General features: G+C 40.5%; 1 protein-coding gene across 1 annotated transcript; it reads left to right on the top strand.

The window, feature by feature from the left end:
- Positions 1-2,282: 2,282 nt before the first annotated feature.
- LOC115506895 (olfactory receptor 1019-like) lies at positions 2,283-3,206 on the top strand. Its single transcript, XM_030304851.1, has one exon. The coding sequence runs from the start codon at positions 2,283-2,285 to the stop codon at positions 3,204-3,206; it is 924 nt and encodes a 307-aa protein (XP_030160711.1).
- Positions 3,207-19,043: the final 15,837 nt, after the last annotated feature.

Here is a 19,043-nt window from a genome sequence, read left to right as displayed (position 1 = left end):
GTGAGTGGGAGGGCAAAGAGTGCAGCTCTGTAAGCAGGAGCTGAAGCACTCAGCAGAAAATGATCATATTGATGCGTTCCTCCTCCCTCTCCCACCTTCCATGATGGAATAATAATAGGGATCCATTCCATGTGTATTGTATCACCGTTCAGAGTTTACAGAGTGCTTTCACATTCATTATCTTATTTGATCCTCATGCCAGCCCTAAAAGGGAGGCATAGTGGGTATTGTTTTCTCTGTTTTCGAGATGAGAAAATAGGGGTCTCCAAAAGGTTGAAGTGACTTTTCCATGGAAAAACAGCACAGATTAGTGCCAGGACTAGAACTCAGGTCTTTGGTCTCTGAAAGCAGTGTTCTTTACATTATCTGCAATCAACCCAGTATTTTCTCCTCCGGTCTCCCTATTTGGAGGTATAAGTTGCCGAATGTTCCCCTGGGCAGGCTGCTGTGCTGAGCAGCAGCAGCAGTTAACTCCAACAGTTTCGGTAGAACCATAAAGAGTGAATTATTAGTACAAGTAAAAGATGCCTCTTACATCTGCTCTGGTCAAACTGTGTGTGTGAGTGTGTGTGCATGCATGCATGTGTGCATTGTCTGAGGGATGGTTAGAGAGTGGAGCATGAACATCATATTTCAGCCAGTCTCTCTAGAGCTCACTGCTATTGATCCAAAATGGTAATAACGTGCGCACACAATACCTCCACTTCCATTTGGTGAAATGGAGAGGAAAAAAAAAAAGTAATAAGTATATAAGTAGGAGTGGTCATGAAGGAATGAAGAAAGAATTCAGCAAGCACCTAATATACACCAAATGCTTTACTTGCAATATTTCATTTAATTTTTACATTGCCCCATGACATAAGTCCTATAGTGTCCTTCTTTTACAGATTAGTAAACTAAAGCTCAGTAGGTCAAGTCCTAAGTTGCAGAACCAGTGATCTCCTAAGCCAGGATTCAAATAAGTCCATATGGCTCCAGAATCAGACATCTTAAGTACACCAAATAAAGAACCTTTGATTTCTGGTGAATTGAATCACACATGTCTTTTTTTTTTTTTTACACCTGTCTTTCTTTTTAATCAAAGTTGTGAGAGCCCTCCAAAGTCTTCTTGCCTAGCCTCTCACCAAATATAGGAATCCCTTCTAGAAACCCCTCACTGATGACCATCCAGTGAACCACAGGGACTCTGATTTAGTTTAGATTCTATAAATGGAGATAAATCTGCATGGATTTATCCTTTCTCTTGCCTGGTGCTTCATCCAGAACAAGACCCAGGCAATTTCATGAGGCAGCCAGCCTGTATTAGAGATATCCTAATAGAGAGACATAGAGACAATAGAGAGACATAGACTTCATTCACTCAGCCTCAGTGCCATCTGACTCCAACCATTTTGTGACCTGGTCCTTTGCTGAGATGGATCTGACCGACAAATCTTTGTGGAATTCATAGTTAGTTTTTCACAGCTGCATTATTTTTGCCCCATGCATGCTTAAAGGAATCAGTAAAGTGATGATCAGCCAGGAGCTGCCTGAATCCTTTGGTTGCTCTTTCACAGGATCCAAATGGTACCTTCAGACTTGAATTAGGTTTCTGAGGGTCATTTAGAAACATTCCAATTCTGCAACAATCTATTGGTGAAGAATTGCTCAAGGTCCCAGAAAACCTTCTTCTGATCAAACAGAATTGTAAGTATTGATGACTTCCACTGTTTCAGAAATAATGTCACAAAAACTGAAGAGGGAGACTTGTCTGTCAAGATGAAGTCAGTTGACATGTTTATCCTCTTGTTACTTTATCTGCAATAATTCCTTGGGCTTGATTTGGAAAAGTGGAGGAGAGTGAGATGGAATTCCTTACCCCCAAATTTTCTTAGTTCGTAGCCCTGTATCAGTGAAGAACATCTCTTGATGACACCTGTTTTCTTTCTCCCTCCCTCATTCATTCCTTCAACAAATATTAAGTGCTTTTTGCATCCTAGACCTTTATTCTCTTCCTTATCTGTGTTCATTTTACTTTCTGATTTTTCATTACTTATTTTTCTCCTTCCCCTTTTTTCCTCCCATCTTCACTGTCTCAATATTATGTTTGGGAAATGATGATACTATTTGGGAAGGCATTTAATGTGAGAATATAGATGAGGGGAAGGGTTAGAGAGTGTTGTGGATTTATGGGTTTTGAATGGGACTGTGTTATCTATATCATCTAGTTTCCCATTATTTCCTCACTTAAAGCATGTCTAAAGAGCTCTTAACTAGTCAAGAATAATACCCAGCTTGGGTTGATGGAGAATTCATCCATGGTGACGGACTTCATTCTTCTTGGCTTGACAGACAACCCTCAGCTTGGAGTCCTGCTATTTGGAGTCTTACTTATTGTTTATACTGTCACTGTGTTGGGGAATCTAGGCCTGGTGATCCTGATCAGAGTCAGTCCCTGCCTTCATACTCCCATGTACTTTTTTCTCTCTAATCTGTCCCTTCTTGATGTCTGTTTCTCTTCCATCACGATCCCAAAGACTTTAGCAAATTTGCTATCTAAGTTGCAGGCTGTTTCTTTCCTTGGATGTGTGACTCAAATGGGCTTGTTCATTATCTTTGCCTCTGCTGAATGCAATCTTTTGGCTTCCATGGCCTATGACCGATACACTGCCATCTGTCACCCATTGCTCTACCATGTCACGATGTCTAGAGTCCGTTGTCTCCTCTTGGTAGCAGGATGCTACTTTGGGGGGTTAGTTAACATGGTTTCTGTGACAGCTTCCATCACACAACTGTCATTCTGCCAACCACGTGTCCTTCCCCACTTCTTCTGTGACATCCCTCCACTGTTGGCACTGGCTTGCTCAGACCCCTGGATCACGCAGATACTGGTTGTTGGCTGTGGGGGATTCACCCTGGTCACCTCCATTGTGGTGATCCTTGTCTCCTATATGTCTGTCCTAATGACTATCCTGGGAATTCCTTCAGCTTCCAGCAAACAAAAAGCTTTCTCTACCTGTGCTTCCCACATGACTGCTGTTGGCCTGTACTATGGAACAACTATGTACACTTACTTGCAGCCCTCACAACGTGGATCCCAAGCAGGAAATCAGATGGTTTCAGTGTTTTATACAATGGTGATCCCCATGTTAAATCCTCTCATCTACAGCTTGAGAAACCAGGAAGTAAAAGCTGCCTTATGGAAAATATTGAAGCAGAGTCCCTAATCTTCCATTCTGTGTCTCAAGAATGTAATATGTTCTGTGAAGATTTGCCTACAGTTCTATTCATAGTGTTTTCCTCGCATGCAAATAAAGCCTTTTTAAGAACAATTGAATTGCTCTGGCTAAGTGTTTAGAAGTAGTTGTTTAGATAAACAGCAACACAATAGGAAATTAGGTGGAGAAAATAATGTGTATTTTCCGAAGCAACTGTCTGATAAATATTTTAGGAGGGAAATATGTATGTAGGTATGAATATGTCAATCTGAGTTGTAAACTGGTATACAACACTAGTCAAAAATTAAAATAATTCCATGATAATACGGTTAAAAAAACAGCGTAATTTGACTATAAGTTATAGAAGAGAGCATGAAAGGCAACTGAGATGCAAAAGTCTTTGCTTTACCATTCGTGGGTTTATATGGAGGATTTACTTGGTATCCCTTAGGCTGAATTAAATTCAGTCCATATTTTTCATAAGGACTCAGAGGACTCCTAGATGTGTGTTCTTCAAATGCTGTGTACCATCAGTGCCACTGTGAGGCTATAAAATGTGAGCCTATATATGAATTCACATGTGCAATTATTGAGGTTTATAAGGGTAAATCTTTTTTAAAATTTTTTTAATGTTTATTTATTTTGAGAGAGAGAGAGAGAGACAGAGACAGAGCTAGAGTGGGGGAGGGCAGAGAGAGATGAGGGACACATAGATTTCGAAGCAGGCTCTAGGCTCTGAGCTGTCAGCACAGAGCTGGACCTGGGGCTCGAACCCAGGAACCGTAGGAACCGTGAGATTTGACCTGAGCCGAAGTAGGAAGCTTAACTGCCTGAGCCACCCAGGCGCCCCTATGAGGATAAATGTTAAAGATAATAGTGCTCAGACCAACAAGAGACTAGGTTTGCTAATTAGAGTAGGATTTGAAAGATTCTTTGTAAGGGACAATGGACCATTGATTAGTGGGAATTCTAGGCCTGAATTACAGCAGTGATTTCTTTTGTATGTAAATACTAAGAGGACTATTTGTATGCAAATTGTAAATGAGCCAAGCCTGAACATACTTCCAACAGACAACACAAGTGTGAATAGAACCTGAATTAATTTATTAGTCAGTCCATGGCTAGCCCTCAGAATTTGAAAAGATGCATGAAATTTGTAGATATTACTATCTTGTCTAAATATATTGAACAACAGGCTGTCTATAAAAGCATATCATCCTATACCCGAAGACTATGAAAACTTAGTATCTTACTTTTATAGTTGAGGAAACCAAGTCCTGGAGAAGAGAAAGTGACCAAGATCAAACAGCTAGTTAGGGGAAAACAATCAAATTGGTTCAAGCTGCAAGAAAAAATGGAAAGAAGTATTTATTTATATCTAGGTAAGACACAATTTGGGGGCCCTTAGATGGTTCTGTTTCTGCCTCTATTCCCCCAAACTTTCTAGCCTTAGTAACCATTTGCCAAAGACTCCTAAGCCCCAGTTGTGATGAAGCGTGGTTTACTTGGTAACCACGTGAAAACCAACCCCCTTAGAGTTCCAGATCCTTATATATCCAGCTACCGGCTGGAACCTCTGCTTGAAAGTTCCTTGGGCACTTCAGACTTAATGTTCAAAACTGAACTCTTCTAAACCTGCTCCTCCTTTTCCCCTGCCCCCTATGTAAGTTAATGGCACAACCCGGTTTCTTAAGGCCAAAAGCTAAAGTTAGTCATTGACATTTTCCTTCCCCTCAACTCCCTACATTCAATAAATTACCAAATCCTGCCAATTCTACTTCCCAAGAGCCTTTTGAAGTAGTTTCTTCCTCACTGCCACGGGCACTGTCCCAGATCGCGATATACACTCCTTTCTTGCCTAGATTAGCAAAATAATCTTTTATCCCTTCTCTCTGAATCCACCCTTGATCTTACTAAATCTACTTTTCACATAACAACCACAGTAGTTTAAATGTAAATCCAACCAGATCAGCCTTCTCCTACTCTCCACAATGCTTACAACTCTTCCAATGCTCTTTTTGTCTAGAAGATAAATGCCAAACTCTTATGTTTGACATGTAAAGCTTTCCATATCCTGTCTGTCCAAGTCCTATCCATTTTATAAAGTCCAAACTTAAATCCCATCTTTTTTCTGGATAGCTTTTCCTGATTTTTCAGATGGAAGTCAGGATTCATACCCTGTTTTCTCATTGTACTTTGCACCTCTATTGTAACATTATGACACTTGGCCTTATGATGAAATCCTCTGCATTTTTTTCAGAATTTATGTTTTGTTCACATACACTGAAACCTTTCCAAAGGATGGAGACATATTTGGTTACTTTTTCATCTCCCACCCTGGGTCTAGCATAGAGCTTATTACCAAGAAAGACCCAAAAAAACATTGGCAGAGTTAAAATTCATTCATAACTAGCCTTTTTACCTGTTTATTTCATTTTTCCATCAGGTATTCTTATATCCTATTGTGTAATGGAAGAAAAGTAGAAAATTTACCTCCCGGGGCATGAGCTTCTAGCCAAATCTCCTGGTTTTGTAGATGTTTCTTGTTGACATTCACCCCATAGTAGCGATCCTGAATCTCTTCTACATTGTCCTTATCTTTCAGCTCTATACACCCAGGTGCTTGCCCTCCAAACCCTTGTCCTCCCTGGATTTCTGTCCTTCTCTGGCCATGGGTCCAACCAAACACATGGCAGATGCTTTCTGGAAGAAAGATAATCCTCTTTGTAGGGTTCAAGGTTAAAGAGTCTCAGAATCAGAAATCAGAGGTAGAAGGGCTCATAGAGATCATTGAGAATGATGGGTTTTAATTTTTCAAACACTGTAATTATTTCTTTAAGTTAATTCCAATAAAAGAACAAAAATATATAAAACATGAAAGTGGGTGGGACAGCTTTAGCTGGAACCACAGTGAGACTCCTATAGCCCCACTGTCGAGCACTGACCTCTCCCGCTGTGAAGCGCCTCTCTAGAAACTCAACCACAGTTTGGAAACACTAGGTTAATCAAAACTGCTCTTTTCACATATGAGGAAATAGTGTCCCCAAGGGAAATCAACATTCTGGAAATCACCCACCTAGTCAATGGCAGAGGTAGATTTAGAATTCAGGTCTCCTGATTCATACCCCAGAATATAATCTACTATCACATTTTCATAGGCCCCTCTCATGATATGAGATACTTAACACAGCTGGGAGGGTGGGATGAAATGGGCCTCATTAGACGAGACTGAACTGCACACATTGACTTAGTATCTATCTCCTTGGCACATAGCAAAGTCTCCTATCCTCTAAACAGCTCCAGCAAGACTAGAGACAGCTACAACCTCATCATCTTTCAAAATTTCCATGTGAGAAGTGGTGAATCTCAGGAGATACCAAAATACTTCAGCGATGGACAGTCCTTGCAGTCAGCACTGGCCAAATAATTTGTTGACCCAGTACAAAATGTAAATGTGAAGTCCCGTATTCAAAAAGCAGAAAAGATGCCATTAAACACCCTCAAATATAAAGGTTTTTCATTTCTACTGCAGTCTCTCTTTCAATCTGTCATGGTGCTTTACATTTGCGATTTAGGGGCGCCTGGGTGGCTCAGTCGGTTAAGCTTCCAACTTCAGCTCAGGTCATGATCTCACAGGCTGTGAGTTCAAGACCCGTGTTGGGCTCTGTGCTGACAGCTCAGCCTGAAGCCTGCTTCAGATTCTGTGTCTACCTCTCTCTCTGCCCCTCCCCTGCTCACACTCTATCTCTCTGTCTCTCTCAAAAATAAACATTAAAAATACATTTATGATTTAGTATCACACACTCGAAGGCACAAGGATACCTGTAGGGCAAGGGCAACCACACACAGGTTCCTAGTGACTCGGCCTTATGACTCAATGCACGTGTGTATGGTCCCCTGGCCAGTTTCCTCCTCCCGAAAACTGCTGGATAGATGCATTTTACCCTGGTCAAGAGTAAGTCGAGCCAGGCATATCCCCTTCCCATTGGCCAGCTGCTCCAACCCATGGTGGACAGGTGGCGACCACAGGTAGTGCAACCTCTGCACCAGGATGCACTAGGTACCTGGATCAGGGTGGGCAATGAACCCTGCTGAGTCATCTGCCAAATGTACCTTGGCACTACTACCCTGGGGCCAGGATGGCTATTACCATAACCAACCCTGAGACGTTGCAGGACATATATGCCTAACCCTAATCCTTCCAAGGCTCTTGCCCAGGCCCCTGAGAGTGAAGGCTTGCAGCTGTCACTGGGTTTGACAGAAAAAGGCTGGGTTGGGTACTGGGTATAAAGGGGCAGGGAAGTGGGTAGCTGAGAACTGTCTCAGGGAGATGGAGAGGCAGTGAAAGATGTGACTCTGTGCTAGCAGACTCTCCAAGCTCCCAGTGCATGCTCAATTGGCCCATCACACTTTGGATTTCACTTACAAAGCACAAATTCAAATTATTAAAAGTTTAACACAGTAACGTTAAACCCCAGGTGCAAGGACCTTCTGAACTCGGGCCCTGTATCACTGCAGAATTCACATGTCCATGAAGCCAGTTCTGCTTAGAGAGAGGGATTTCTTTTACCTTTATCAAGCAGTATAGTGTAGTGGTTAAGGATACGACCTCTGAATGAGACTGCCAGACTTTGAGACCCATCTCCCTCACTTCTTAACTCTTTGACCTTAGACAAGTTACTTTTCTATGTCTCACTTTCTTCAACTGTACAATAGGAATGGTAAGATGATCTGTCTTACAAGGTTGCTGTGAAGTTTTTATGAGGTGATGCATGCACATTGGTTAGAATGGTGTTCAGACATACTATATACTCAATAGATCTTTTTATTATCATTTTTTTGCTTCTAGGATTCCACATTTTTCAGATATCCAATACAGGCATTAGGTTTTGTTTGCTCTGGATCTGCTGAAGGCCTTTGTTGCAAACGGTATTTACCCAGCTTACACTGCATATAATCAGATTGGATTCTCCAGTGTCCTCTCTGGCTTGAGGGGAACTCCACCAGATCTGTACCAACTGAGTGACCCCTGGTCAGTTGTCACTGGTACAATTTAGAGTTTTTACTTCCACAGAAGCAGGACCCATCAAAGTTGGTGTTAGGCCTTACTCAGCTTGGTCTCGGGACTATCAAATTCAACCTTGGGGACCTCGCATCCAGTTCTGCTGCCTCTCCAATAGGCTTTCAAGAAGAGGTTATCTTCATTATCTTATAAATAGTCATTCCTGGTTATTGGGCTAATGAAAAGTCTATCCAAGGCAAACTCTGGTGCCCCCATCCCAGTCCTGCTGCCCCAGCACCAACCATTAGGGTCATGGACATTCAAGGGGACTTGGAGTCAGAATAAGATCTGAAACCAGTGGAGCTTAGGGGGATGAGGGATGGTGAGTGGAGGAGAGCCTCTAGAAGTTAAGGAAGCAACCCTGTCCCCTCAGGGGTTACAAGAGAATGATCGTTGACCTCTTTCTGCATCTGCCATTGTTGCTAGAGAAGCTGAGCCGTGCTATCCAGGGAGCTCTCGGCACACCTCCACGCCCTCCATCCCACCCCGTACTCAGGGTGGTCTGAAGTCAGCTTCACGTGGGGGGTGGGCTTCTCCAGCTCTTCTGGGCTAGGTGTCCCTCCCGGGCACTGCTCTCGGTGGTGTGCTCAGAGCAGGATCTGGTCCTGGGCTGATTGACCGAAGGATCCTGCTGAGAGAGTCCTCTGCCTCATGAACTTGGCCAGAGCCAGTCGTCAGGCTGAATGTGGGGGCCTGAGCAAATGCACAGATGCTGGGGGACGGGTAGTTCTGGGGGGCCCAGTGACAAATCCTGTAGCCCTAAAGGCTGAGCAGCAGAGTCCACCTGGCTGTGTGGTTCCCAGCTTATTGTCTAGGGCAAGGACATCTTAGGGGGTCCTTTGTCCCAGAGCTGACACTTCTGTCAGCCACTTGGGCTTCTTGGAAGAATCTGGCCAGGGGCATCCCATTCAAGGAGGAATGTCCCAGGCTGGCCACCTGGCTATTGAATGGCCTGCTGGTCAAACCTCTGTGGGAGACTGGCTAGAGTAAACCTGCAATCCCTACAAGGGGAGCATTCCTGGAAGTTGGAACTAGCTGAGGTCTATCTCACACTGCACTAGTGGAGTTCAGGGATCCGGAGCATTAAGCAGGGGCAGTAGAAGTGGCAGAATCCATTTTGTACAGTTCTGAGAACATGGATAGGCTAGGGTTAATGTAGAATAGAAATAAGCAAGTCCATGGGGGTGCCTGGGTGGCTCAGTCCCTTAGGCGTCTGACTTCGGCTCAGGTCATGATCTCGCGGTTTGTGAGTTCGAGCCCCGCATTGGGCTCTGTGCTGATAGCTCGCAGCCTGGAGCCTGCTTTGGATTCTGTGTCTCCTCCTCTCTCTGCCCCTCCCATGCTCATGTTCTGTTTCTCTCTCTGTCTCTCAATAATAAATAAATGTTAAGGAAAACAAATTTTTAATAAAAAAAAGAAATAAGCAGGGTGCCTGGGTGGCGCAGTCGGTTAAGCGTCCGACTTCAGCCAGGTCACGATCTCGCGGTCCGTGAGTTCGAGCCCCGCGTCAGGCTCTCGGCTGATGGCTCAGAGCCTGGAGCCTGTTTCCGATTCTGTGTCTCCCTCTCTCTCTGCCCCTCCCCCACTCGCGCTCTGGCTCTCTTTCTTTCTCAAAAATAAATAAACATTGAAAAAAAATTAAAAAAAAAAAAGAAATAAGCAAAGCCATGAACAAATAATTTATGAGTGCACATGGCATGTGTCAACTGATTCTAGGCAGTATGGTAGTACAGAGAAGGAATGGGGAGAGAGGTGGGAGATACCAAAGGATTAGAAGGCCCTTTCTCTTGAGGGGCATAAAATATGGAGAAGAAAACGTTTAAGCACTTAAAGAAAAAGTCAAATGAAATGGGTTTTACTATAAGGCTTTTTTTTCCCCTGAAAAGTGATATGTAAAATGATACTTTCAAACTCAGTTAGGTCCCACTGACTTCTGCTTTAATTTTAGAGATAAGTTCCTACTTAAAGAGATGTAACCTCAATTCAAAACAACATAAGTGTTGATTTCTTTTCAGTAAGAACTGCCACCTTTTCCACACATGCTGGTTGACCCTGATAACTAAATGAATTATCTACAATTACTTTTTACTTGATTATGGAAGAATTACATGTTCATTATTGAGAAATTGAAAAGTATGAAGAAGCTAGAAGAATATAAAAAATCAGCACCTAGAGAAAACCACGAACACTTTGGTGTACATCCTTTTAGTCTTCTGCTTTTTAATACGTGCATGTGTGTTTATGTGTGTATAGCTGTATTTGTAGTAGAATAATAATGGTAATACTATTTTGTACCATGTTCTTTTCACTTAAAAATATATTAGAAAAAATATGCATGTCAGTAAGCATTCTTCCTCTTAAGTTTAATGGTTGGATAATACCCCAGTGTATGGATGAACTCTCATGACTAATTGTTTTTTTTTTAAAGTTTTCATTTAAATTCCAGTTAGTTAACATAAAGTGTAATATTAGTTTCAGGTATACAATGTAGTGATTCAACATTTCCATACAACACCCGATGCTCATCACAAGTGAATTCTTTAATTCTTATCACCTATTTTACCCATCTCCCAACACCCAACCCTCTGGTAACCATTAGATTGTTCTCTATACTTAAGAGTCTGTTTCTTGGTTTGCTTCTGTCTTCCCCCCTCCCCGGCCTTTGCTCATTTGTTTTGTTTCTTAAATTTCACATATGGATGAAATCATATGATATTTGTCTTTCTCTGACTGACTTATTTCACCTAGTGTTATACTCTCTAGCTCCATCCATGTCATTGCAAATGGCAAGATTTAATTCTTCTTCATGGCTGAGTAATATTCTGAGTAATATATATATCTATATATTTATATATAAATTATTTATATATTTATATATATTTATCACTTCTTTATCCATTCATCAGTCGATGGACATTTGGGCTGTTCCCCATAATTTGGCTATTGTAGATAATGCTACTATAAACATCGGAGTGCACGAATCCCTTTGAATTAGTATTTTGGTATTCTTTGGGTAAATACCTAGTAGTGTGATTGCTGGATCATAGGGTAATTCTATTTTTAACTTTTTGAGGAGCATCCATACTATTTTCTACAGTGGATGTACCAGTTGCATTCCCACCAACAGTGCAAGAGAGTTTCCCTTTCCCCACATCCTTCCCAACCCCTGTTGTTTCTTGTGTTTTTGGTTTTAGCTATTCTGACAGGTGTGAGGTGATATGTCATTGTAGTTTTGATTTGCATTTCCTTGATGCTAAGTGATGTTGAACATCTTTTCATGTGTCTTCTTTGGAAAAATGTCTATTCGTGTCTTCTGCCCATTTTTAATTGGATTGTTCATTTTTTGGGTGTTGAGTTTGATAAAAAGTTCTTTATATATTTTGGATACTAACCCTTTATCAGATATGTCATTTGCAAATATCTTCTCCCATTCTGAAGGTTGCCTTTTAGTTTTATTGATTGTTTCCTTCACTGCGCAGAAGATTTTTAGCTTGATGAAGTCCCAATAGTTTATTTTTGCTTTTGTTTCCCTTGCCTCAGGAGACATATCTAGAAAGAAGTTGCGACAGCCGATGTCAAAGAGGCTACTGCCTGTGTTCTCCTCTAGGATTTTTACCATTCAGGTTAACAAAGAACTTTGAATAGACTGATATAAAGAACATATAGCTAACAATAGCTTCTATCAATGTGCTCAAAGCAAGAAATAAAATACGTAATTTGGAACCTGACTGCATTTTGTTAAATTAATAAATAGGAGCCTAGACTTAAAGGATTTACTAGGAAAATTATCTTCTACGATCAAATCTCATGTGAATACAAAGGCTTTAAATGAAACTTTTATTTGAACAGGTAGAAAAGAGAAAAGGCTGATATTCTGAAAGAATTCACCAGACATTTTGTTCTCAGATTATGGAGTTTAATGTGCACAATATCTCAGTGTAGAGCAATAATACCACCAGCCTATGCCAACTCAGTGAGTGTCCATCCCATGTGTGGAAAATGGTGAAGCATGAAAGAGTCTTTCTTCTATAACCTAAGCTGAGAGTAGTCAAGTGGGAAAGCCAGGGCAAGAAGGACTTATGCTTGCCCTGGAGCCAAGAGCCTTCTGAGGATGGTAAGGATGATGGATATTTATGGATGTAGTGCAGGGTGTAGGGTTAAAGGCTTCCAAATCACAGAGAAGGAGGAGAGCCTACCGGCTTGACCAAAGGAGGAATATCATAGAAGTGGTCAATAGTGGAAGTTGCAGAATGGAAGGTAGAACATGGGGGCTGGTAAAGACACCGGAGTTGATAGCCCCTCTGGTGCTTTGGAAACAGGTTGAACAAGACACTGGCCATGTGCACCGTGAATGGAGAAATCTAAGCAGGATAGAGAGATAAATGGGGACTGACCCCAGAGATGACCAGCCAGTTTCTCGACTATTGCAATAGCATAGAGGAGCATGAGCAGCCCAAAGTAAAGGATGAAAATAAAGGTAAATCTTAGGAGTATCAGTTATCTTTAGAAGGAACATTGCCGGCACACTGGAATTTCTTTCCATAGTTCCCAAAAGGCATCTGAGACCGACCTCCTAAGACACAAAGTCAGGGACATGATACATATTCTGGTTCAGTCCTCTAGCTTTACTTCCTAATAATACTCTGAATTGTCACAAAATCAGGATAGACAATTTACAGTTATCCCAAGGGGTAAAACCAATTCACATCATTTAAAATTCATTTAAAGTGATGTTTAATTAACATAATATTTAATTCTACTTTAATTACTTTTAAGAACCCACATATTGCTTTGGAGAATTAGTGAAATTAGGAAAAATTAGTGTGTCATAATGTGGAATATGTTGGAAATCATTAGTTTAAACCATCTGGATATGTGGCTGTCTCCATTCTGCTTGATAATTGCCAGCATTGAAAACCCTGCATCTACCCACTCTCCCTTCCACCCACCACCAATATATACTTTCTTTAACTTAACAATATATACTTTTCTTTAACTTAACAAGCCAAAGGCAATATGGCCTCTGTTTCCTCATATATAACCCAGAAGTAACCACAGTTTCTTTCTTTCTGGATTATTGTGGGAGCTCAATAAGATAATGTACACAAAAGGTATTTCATAAAAAAATTGCCACTACTAGTCAAACTCAAACCTAAGAAAATGCCAGGCAGTAGGTCTTCATTCACACAGTGGAAAAAACAAGAAGCAATAACAACGGCCACTAACAGAAGAAAACTATGGGAAACCTTGCAACTCAGTTCTATGAAAAAGATCCAATGGGTAGCAGAATTCAAATACTTCTTTAAATTTTTAATGTTTATTTTTTAGAGAGAGAGAGTGTGTGAGTGAGTGCACACAGGCGGGGTAGGGGCAGAGAGAGAGAAGGAGACACAGAATCCACAGCAGGCTCCAGGCTCTGAGCTGTTAGCACAGAGCCTGACGTGGGGCTCGAATTCATGAACCATGAAATCATGACCTGAGCCGAAGTTAGATGCTTAATTGCCTGAGCCACCCAGGCACCCCAGAATTCAAATACTTCTTAACTAAAGAATATGATTTCCACTTCCTTACTCTCCAGACACCAACACCACCTGTAATATCTACCAACATTAAGCCTGTGATGTTCTGGTCTTAGGTTCCAGGAATACAAGCGGGGCATTTTCCAAATTATAGAGCCCTTGTGAGTGAGAAATCCCAAGTAGGGAGAAGCAGGATCTTGGATGAGATGTTACTGCTCTTTTCTACCTGATTGCAGGTGATGGTGGCAAGATAGTGGCAGATGAGAGAACATAGCTTCAAAGGATGAATCATCCTTTCTTCAAGGGTTGCATATGATTTCCCAAATCCCGTGCATAAATGGGGCTTTGTTATTTTTGCTTCAATAAAGAAAGGATAATCTCATTAGGCACTTTCTTATCTTCTTTCTCTAATCTCACTTTTCCCTTATTTCTATCTTCTGTTTCTCATATAGAAATAATAGAGGAAAGAGTGGGGATTTTGAATCCAGACAGGCTTAATATCTAAACTTCTTGAAGTCTTCATTTTTTTGAAACCACCAGCCTTCATATCCTTTTTGTCTATTTCCTGATCCCTTCACCACTTCTCTTTCTCATGACTTTCCTTTGTGTCTAGGTCTTTGTTACTTCCTTTAATAACCAGTTTATTGGCAAGGATGTGGAGGAATTGGAAACTTCATCAACTGCTGGTGGGAATGTGCAATGGTGTAGCCACTGTGGAAAATAGATAGTTTCTCAAAAGGGTTAAACATAGAGTTACCATATGACCCAGCATTTCTACCTCTAAGTCATACCCAAGAAAAATGAAAGTATGTACAAAAACTTGTACATAAAGCTTCATAGAAACATTATCTATAATAGCCAAAAGACAAAACTGAGTGTCCATCAAAGGATAATGAACAAACAAAATGTAGCATATACAGATAATGCAATAGTATTCAGCTTTATGAAGTATGAAAGTACTGGGGCCCCTCGGTGGCTCAGGCGGTTGGGCGTCTGACTCTTGATCTTGGTTCAGGTCATGATCTCATGGTTCATGAGTTTGAGCCCCATGTGGGGCTCTGCACTGACAGCGCAGAGCCTTCTTGGTCCTCTCTCTCTCCCTCTCTGCCGCTCCCCTGCTCTCTCTCTCTCTTTCTTTCAAAATAAATAAACTTAAAAAAAAATGCAAGGATGGAAGCACTGATACATGCTATGGCATAGATGAACCTTGAAAGCAGCATGCTAAATGAAAGTAGCCAGATACAAAAGGCTGCATATTGTACAATTCCACTTATATGAAATGTCCACAATAGGTAAATCTATAGAGACCGAAAAGTAGATTAGTTGTTGCCAGAGTCTGGGGGTGTGAAGATGGAATGGAGATTGACAAAAATATACAGGGTTTCCTTTTGCGGTGGTGAGAATGTACTAAAATTAGATTGTGGTGATGGTTGCACAACTCTGTGAATATACTAAAAATCAATGAGTTTTACACTTTAAGTGAGTGAATTTTACGGCATGTGAATTATATCAATAAATCTGTTAAAATCATAAAAATTGTCACATTCTCACCCTTAGTAGTCAATGACAATATGTATCAAGTCACTCTGGTTTAGAATAATAAAGATTTCCCTGAATACTATAGTTGGATGAACATTTCAGAAGGATAGATATGTAAACAAAATTACTTTCTAGATTTTGGGGAGGAAAGAGTCTGTTAACATCATGGACCAAATTCAGGTATGTAGGAGTTCAGAGTCTGCACTCCTAACCTCTTATACTCTTTACTCCAAATTTTAATAAGCACAATTATCAAATAAATCATTAAAATTAAGTTAAAAAGCAATCAGTATAATTACTACATTAACAGAAAAAATTTTTACTATGTTAACAGAAAGTGAAAAGCACTTGTTGTGATGAGTACCAGGTGTTGTCTGTAAGTGATGAATCACTAAATTCTACACCTGAAACTAATATTACATTTTATGTTGACTAACTGGAATTTAAATAAAAACTTGAAAAAAGGAGAAAAAAAAAAACAAAAGGCAGGGCGCCTGGGTAGTTCAGTCATTTAAGCATCTGACTCTGGCTCAGGTCATGATCTCACGGTCTCACGGTTCATGAGTTCGAGTCCCGTGTCAGGCTCCGTGCTGACAGCTCAGAGCCTGGAGCCTGCTTGGGATTCTGTGTCTCCCTCTCTCTGTGCTCCTCCCTAGCTTGCTCTCTCTCTGTCTCTCTCTCTCTCTTAAAAATAAATAAAACATTTTTAAAAATTTAAAAAAAGAAAAGAAAAGGCAATGCATAGAATGAGAGAAAAAAATTGCACATTGTATGTCTGATAAGGGTCTTATCCAAATATCCAGAATATACAAAGATGTATGAGATGTATCACTCTACACCCACCCATTAGGTTGTCGTAATTAAACAGATATATAATAACAAGTGACGGCAAGAATGTGGAGACATTGGAATTCTCATACATTGCTACTGGCAGGTAAAATGGTTGCATCACTTTGGAAAACAGTCTGGCAACTATTTTTTTCCCTTTCCCTTCCCCCATGGTTTTATTTTAAGTTTCTCAAGATCCACATATGAGTGAAAACATATGGTACCTGTCCTTCTCTGACTGACTTATTTCACTCAGCGTAATACCTTCCAGTTCCATCCACGTTGCTACAAATGGCCTGATTTCATTCTTTCTCAATGCCAAGTAGTATTCCATTGTATATGTAAACCACATCTTCTTTATCCATTCATCAGTTGTTGGACATTTAGGCTCTTTCCAAATACAGAGAGCAAAGTGAGGGTGGATGGGGGATGGGGGAGAGGGGAAAATGGGTGACGGACATTGAGGAGGGTACTTGTTGGGATGAGCATTGGGTGTTGTATGTAAGCGATGAACCATGGGAATCTACCCCAAAAACCAAGAGCACACTATACACACTGTTAGCCAATTTGACAATTAATTACATTTTAAAAAAGAAGAAGAAGAACAGTTCTTTTACTTTTCGGAAAAGACATCAGCCATATTATTGAACATGGTTTTAGAATCTCAACTGGGTGTCTGGGTGGCTCAGTCAGTTAAAGGTCAGACTCTTGATTTTGGCTCAGGTTGTGATCTCGTGGGTTCGTGAGTTCGAGCCTCGTGTGGGGCTCTACGTACTGGAGGCATGGAGCCTTCTCGGGATTCTCCCCCGCCCCTCTCCCACTCGCATTTTCTCTAAGTAAATGAACTTAAAAATATTTTAATGAACAACAACAACAAAAAAAGGAAAACACTCTGGCAGTCTCCAAAAGATTCAACAGAATTACCATCTAAACCAGGAATTCTACTCCTAGGTATATGTCTAAGATAATTCAGAACATATGTCTATACATAAACTTGTACATAAATGTTCATAGCGGCCCTATTCATGGGCATAATAGCCAAAAGGCAGAAATGGCCCAAATGTCCATCAAATGATGGATGGATAAACAAAATGTGGTATAGACATACAATACAATATTATTTGGCAATAAAGAAATGGAGTACTGACCCATGGTACAACATGGATGAATCTTCAAATCATCATACTAAGCAAAAGAAACCAGTCACAAAAGACCATATAGTCTATGATTCTATTTAAATGAAATGTCCAGAATGAGTAGATCTAGAGTCAAAAAGTATACTAGTGGTTGTGAGGGCCTAGGGGAGAGTAGACTCAGGAGTAACTGCTAATGGCTACAAGGATTTTTTGGAGGGATGATGAAAACATTCTAAAAACTGTGATGACAGTTGTGTAACTCTGATAGTATAGTAAAAATCATTGAATTGTACAATTTAAATACATGAGCTGTATCTAAGTATATGAATTTTGTCTATATAAGGTTGTTATTCTTAAAAAAGATCGGTCTATCTAGTTCTGACTAGGTGTTATTATAAATAGTGTCCTTTTTAGAAGGATTTTCTTTTTGGAAAGACTCCCTGAGGCTGACATTTCTAACCAGAAAGAAATAATGGAATGTTTGCTTCATAAAAGCAAGTTCTACTTCTAAATAAATTCTATCTCTGCTTCATAAATGATACAGGGTAAATTTAAAAATTATTTTTAAATACCACATGCACATGATAAAGCATTTTTAAATGGTAGTGTTAGACAGTGAAACATCCACCTGTCTTCAGTCCTCCATTTTTTTCCCAAAGAGGCAAGTAACTATTCTTATGCATTTTTATTCAGCTTTCTATGTTATAAATATGTAAAAACATGCCTTTGGAAAAACGTAAAAGGTACTTCACTGTACACACTGTTCTGTACCTTAATTTTTTCACTTAAAATTGTACTTTGGAGAGTGTTCTGTATCAGCTATTCCAGTTATTCTATTCAGGCATAAACCCCAAAAGAGAGACTTAAAACAATGACAATAATTTATTATGATCACGGATACGGGGCTGACTGGACTCCAGCAAGAGGTTTGCACTCAGGATCCCTCTTGTGGTTGCAATCAAATGGTGATTTGGGGTGGAATCGTTTTATATCTCAAAGGTTTTATCACCTAACACGTCTGGCACCTGGGGGCAAGTACCGATTCCCCTTCAGGCATATTTCCTTCCCTTTTGGTTTCTCTGTGTTTCTGCCTCTCTCTCTCTCTGTCTCTCTCTCTCTCTCTCTCTCTCTCTCTCCACTCTTCTGTTCCCTCTTTCCCCCTCCCCTGTTATGTTGGCTTCATGGTAGCCAGGCTTCATGCATGGTGACTAGATGCTCCTAGAGCAATTGTTTTAAGAGAAACCTGCAGAAGCTACACGATCTTTTCTAATTGAAGCCTAGCCTCAAATGTCATGCACCATCATTTCTGTTGCATTCTTTTTTAAAAAAAAAATTATTTATGTTGAGAGAGAGCACAAGCACATGAGCAGGGGAGGGGGAGAGAGAGAGAGGGAGACAGAGAATCCCAAACAGGCTCCGCACTATTAGTGCAAAGCTGGACAGGAGGCTGGAACTCCCAAACCCTGAGATCATGACCTGAGCCAGAATCAACCAACTGAGCCACCCAGGGGCCCCTGGAGTGACAAGAATTCTTGAACATGTATTCAGTCTACCACAACAAATGATGTAGAGAAATCTTAGTTTTTGATTATTGATTGTATGGTATTTTGTAGTATGAATGCACAGTAACAGAATCAGTCCCCTATTAATGGATATCTAGGTAGTTTTCCATCTTTTGCTTCTGCAACAATGTAAAATAAATATCTTTGTACATAAACCTTTGAAAATATGTGTAGGGTATCTACAAGATAAATTCATCAAC

The sequence above is a fragment of the Lynx canadensis genome, chromosome X (assembly GCF_007474595.2).
Source record: "Lynx canadensis isolate LIC74 chromosome X, mLynCan4.pri.v2, whole genome shotgun sequence".
Lineage (NCBI taxonomy): Eukaryota > Metazoa > Chordata > Mammalia > Carnivora > Felidae > Lynx > Lynx canadensis.
This window is presented reverse-complemented; position numbering and strand designations above follow the sequence as displayed.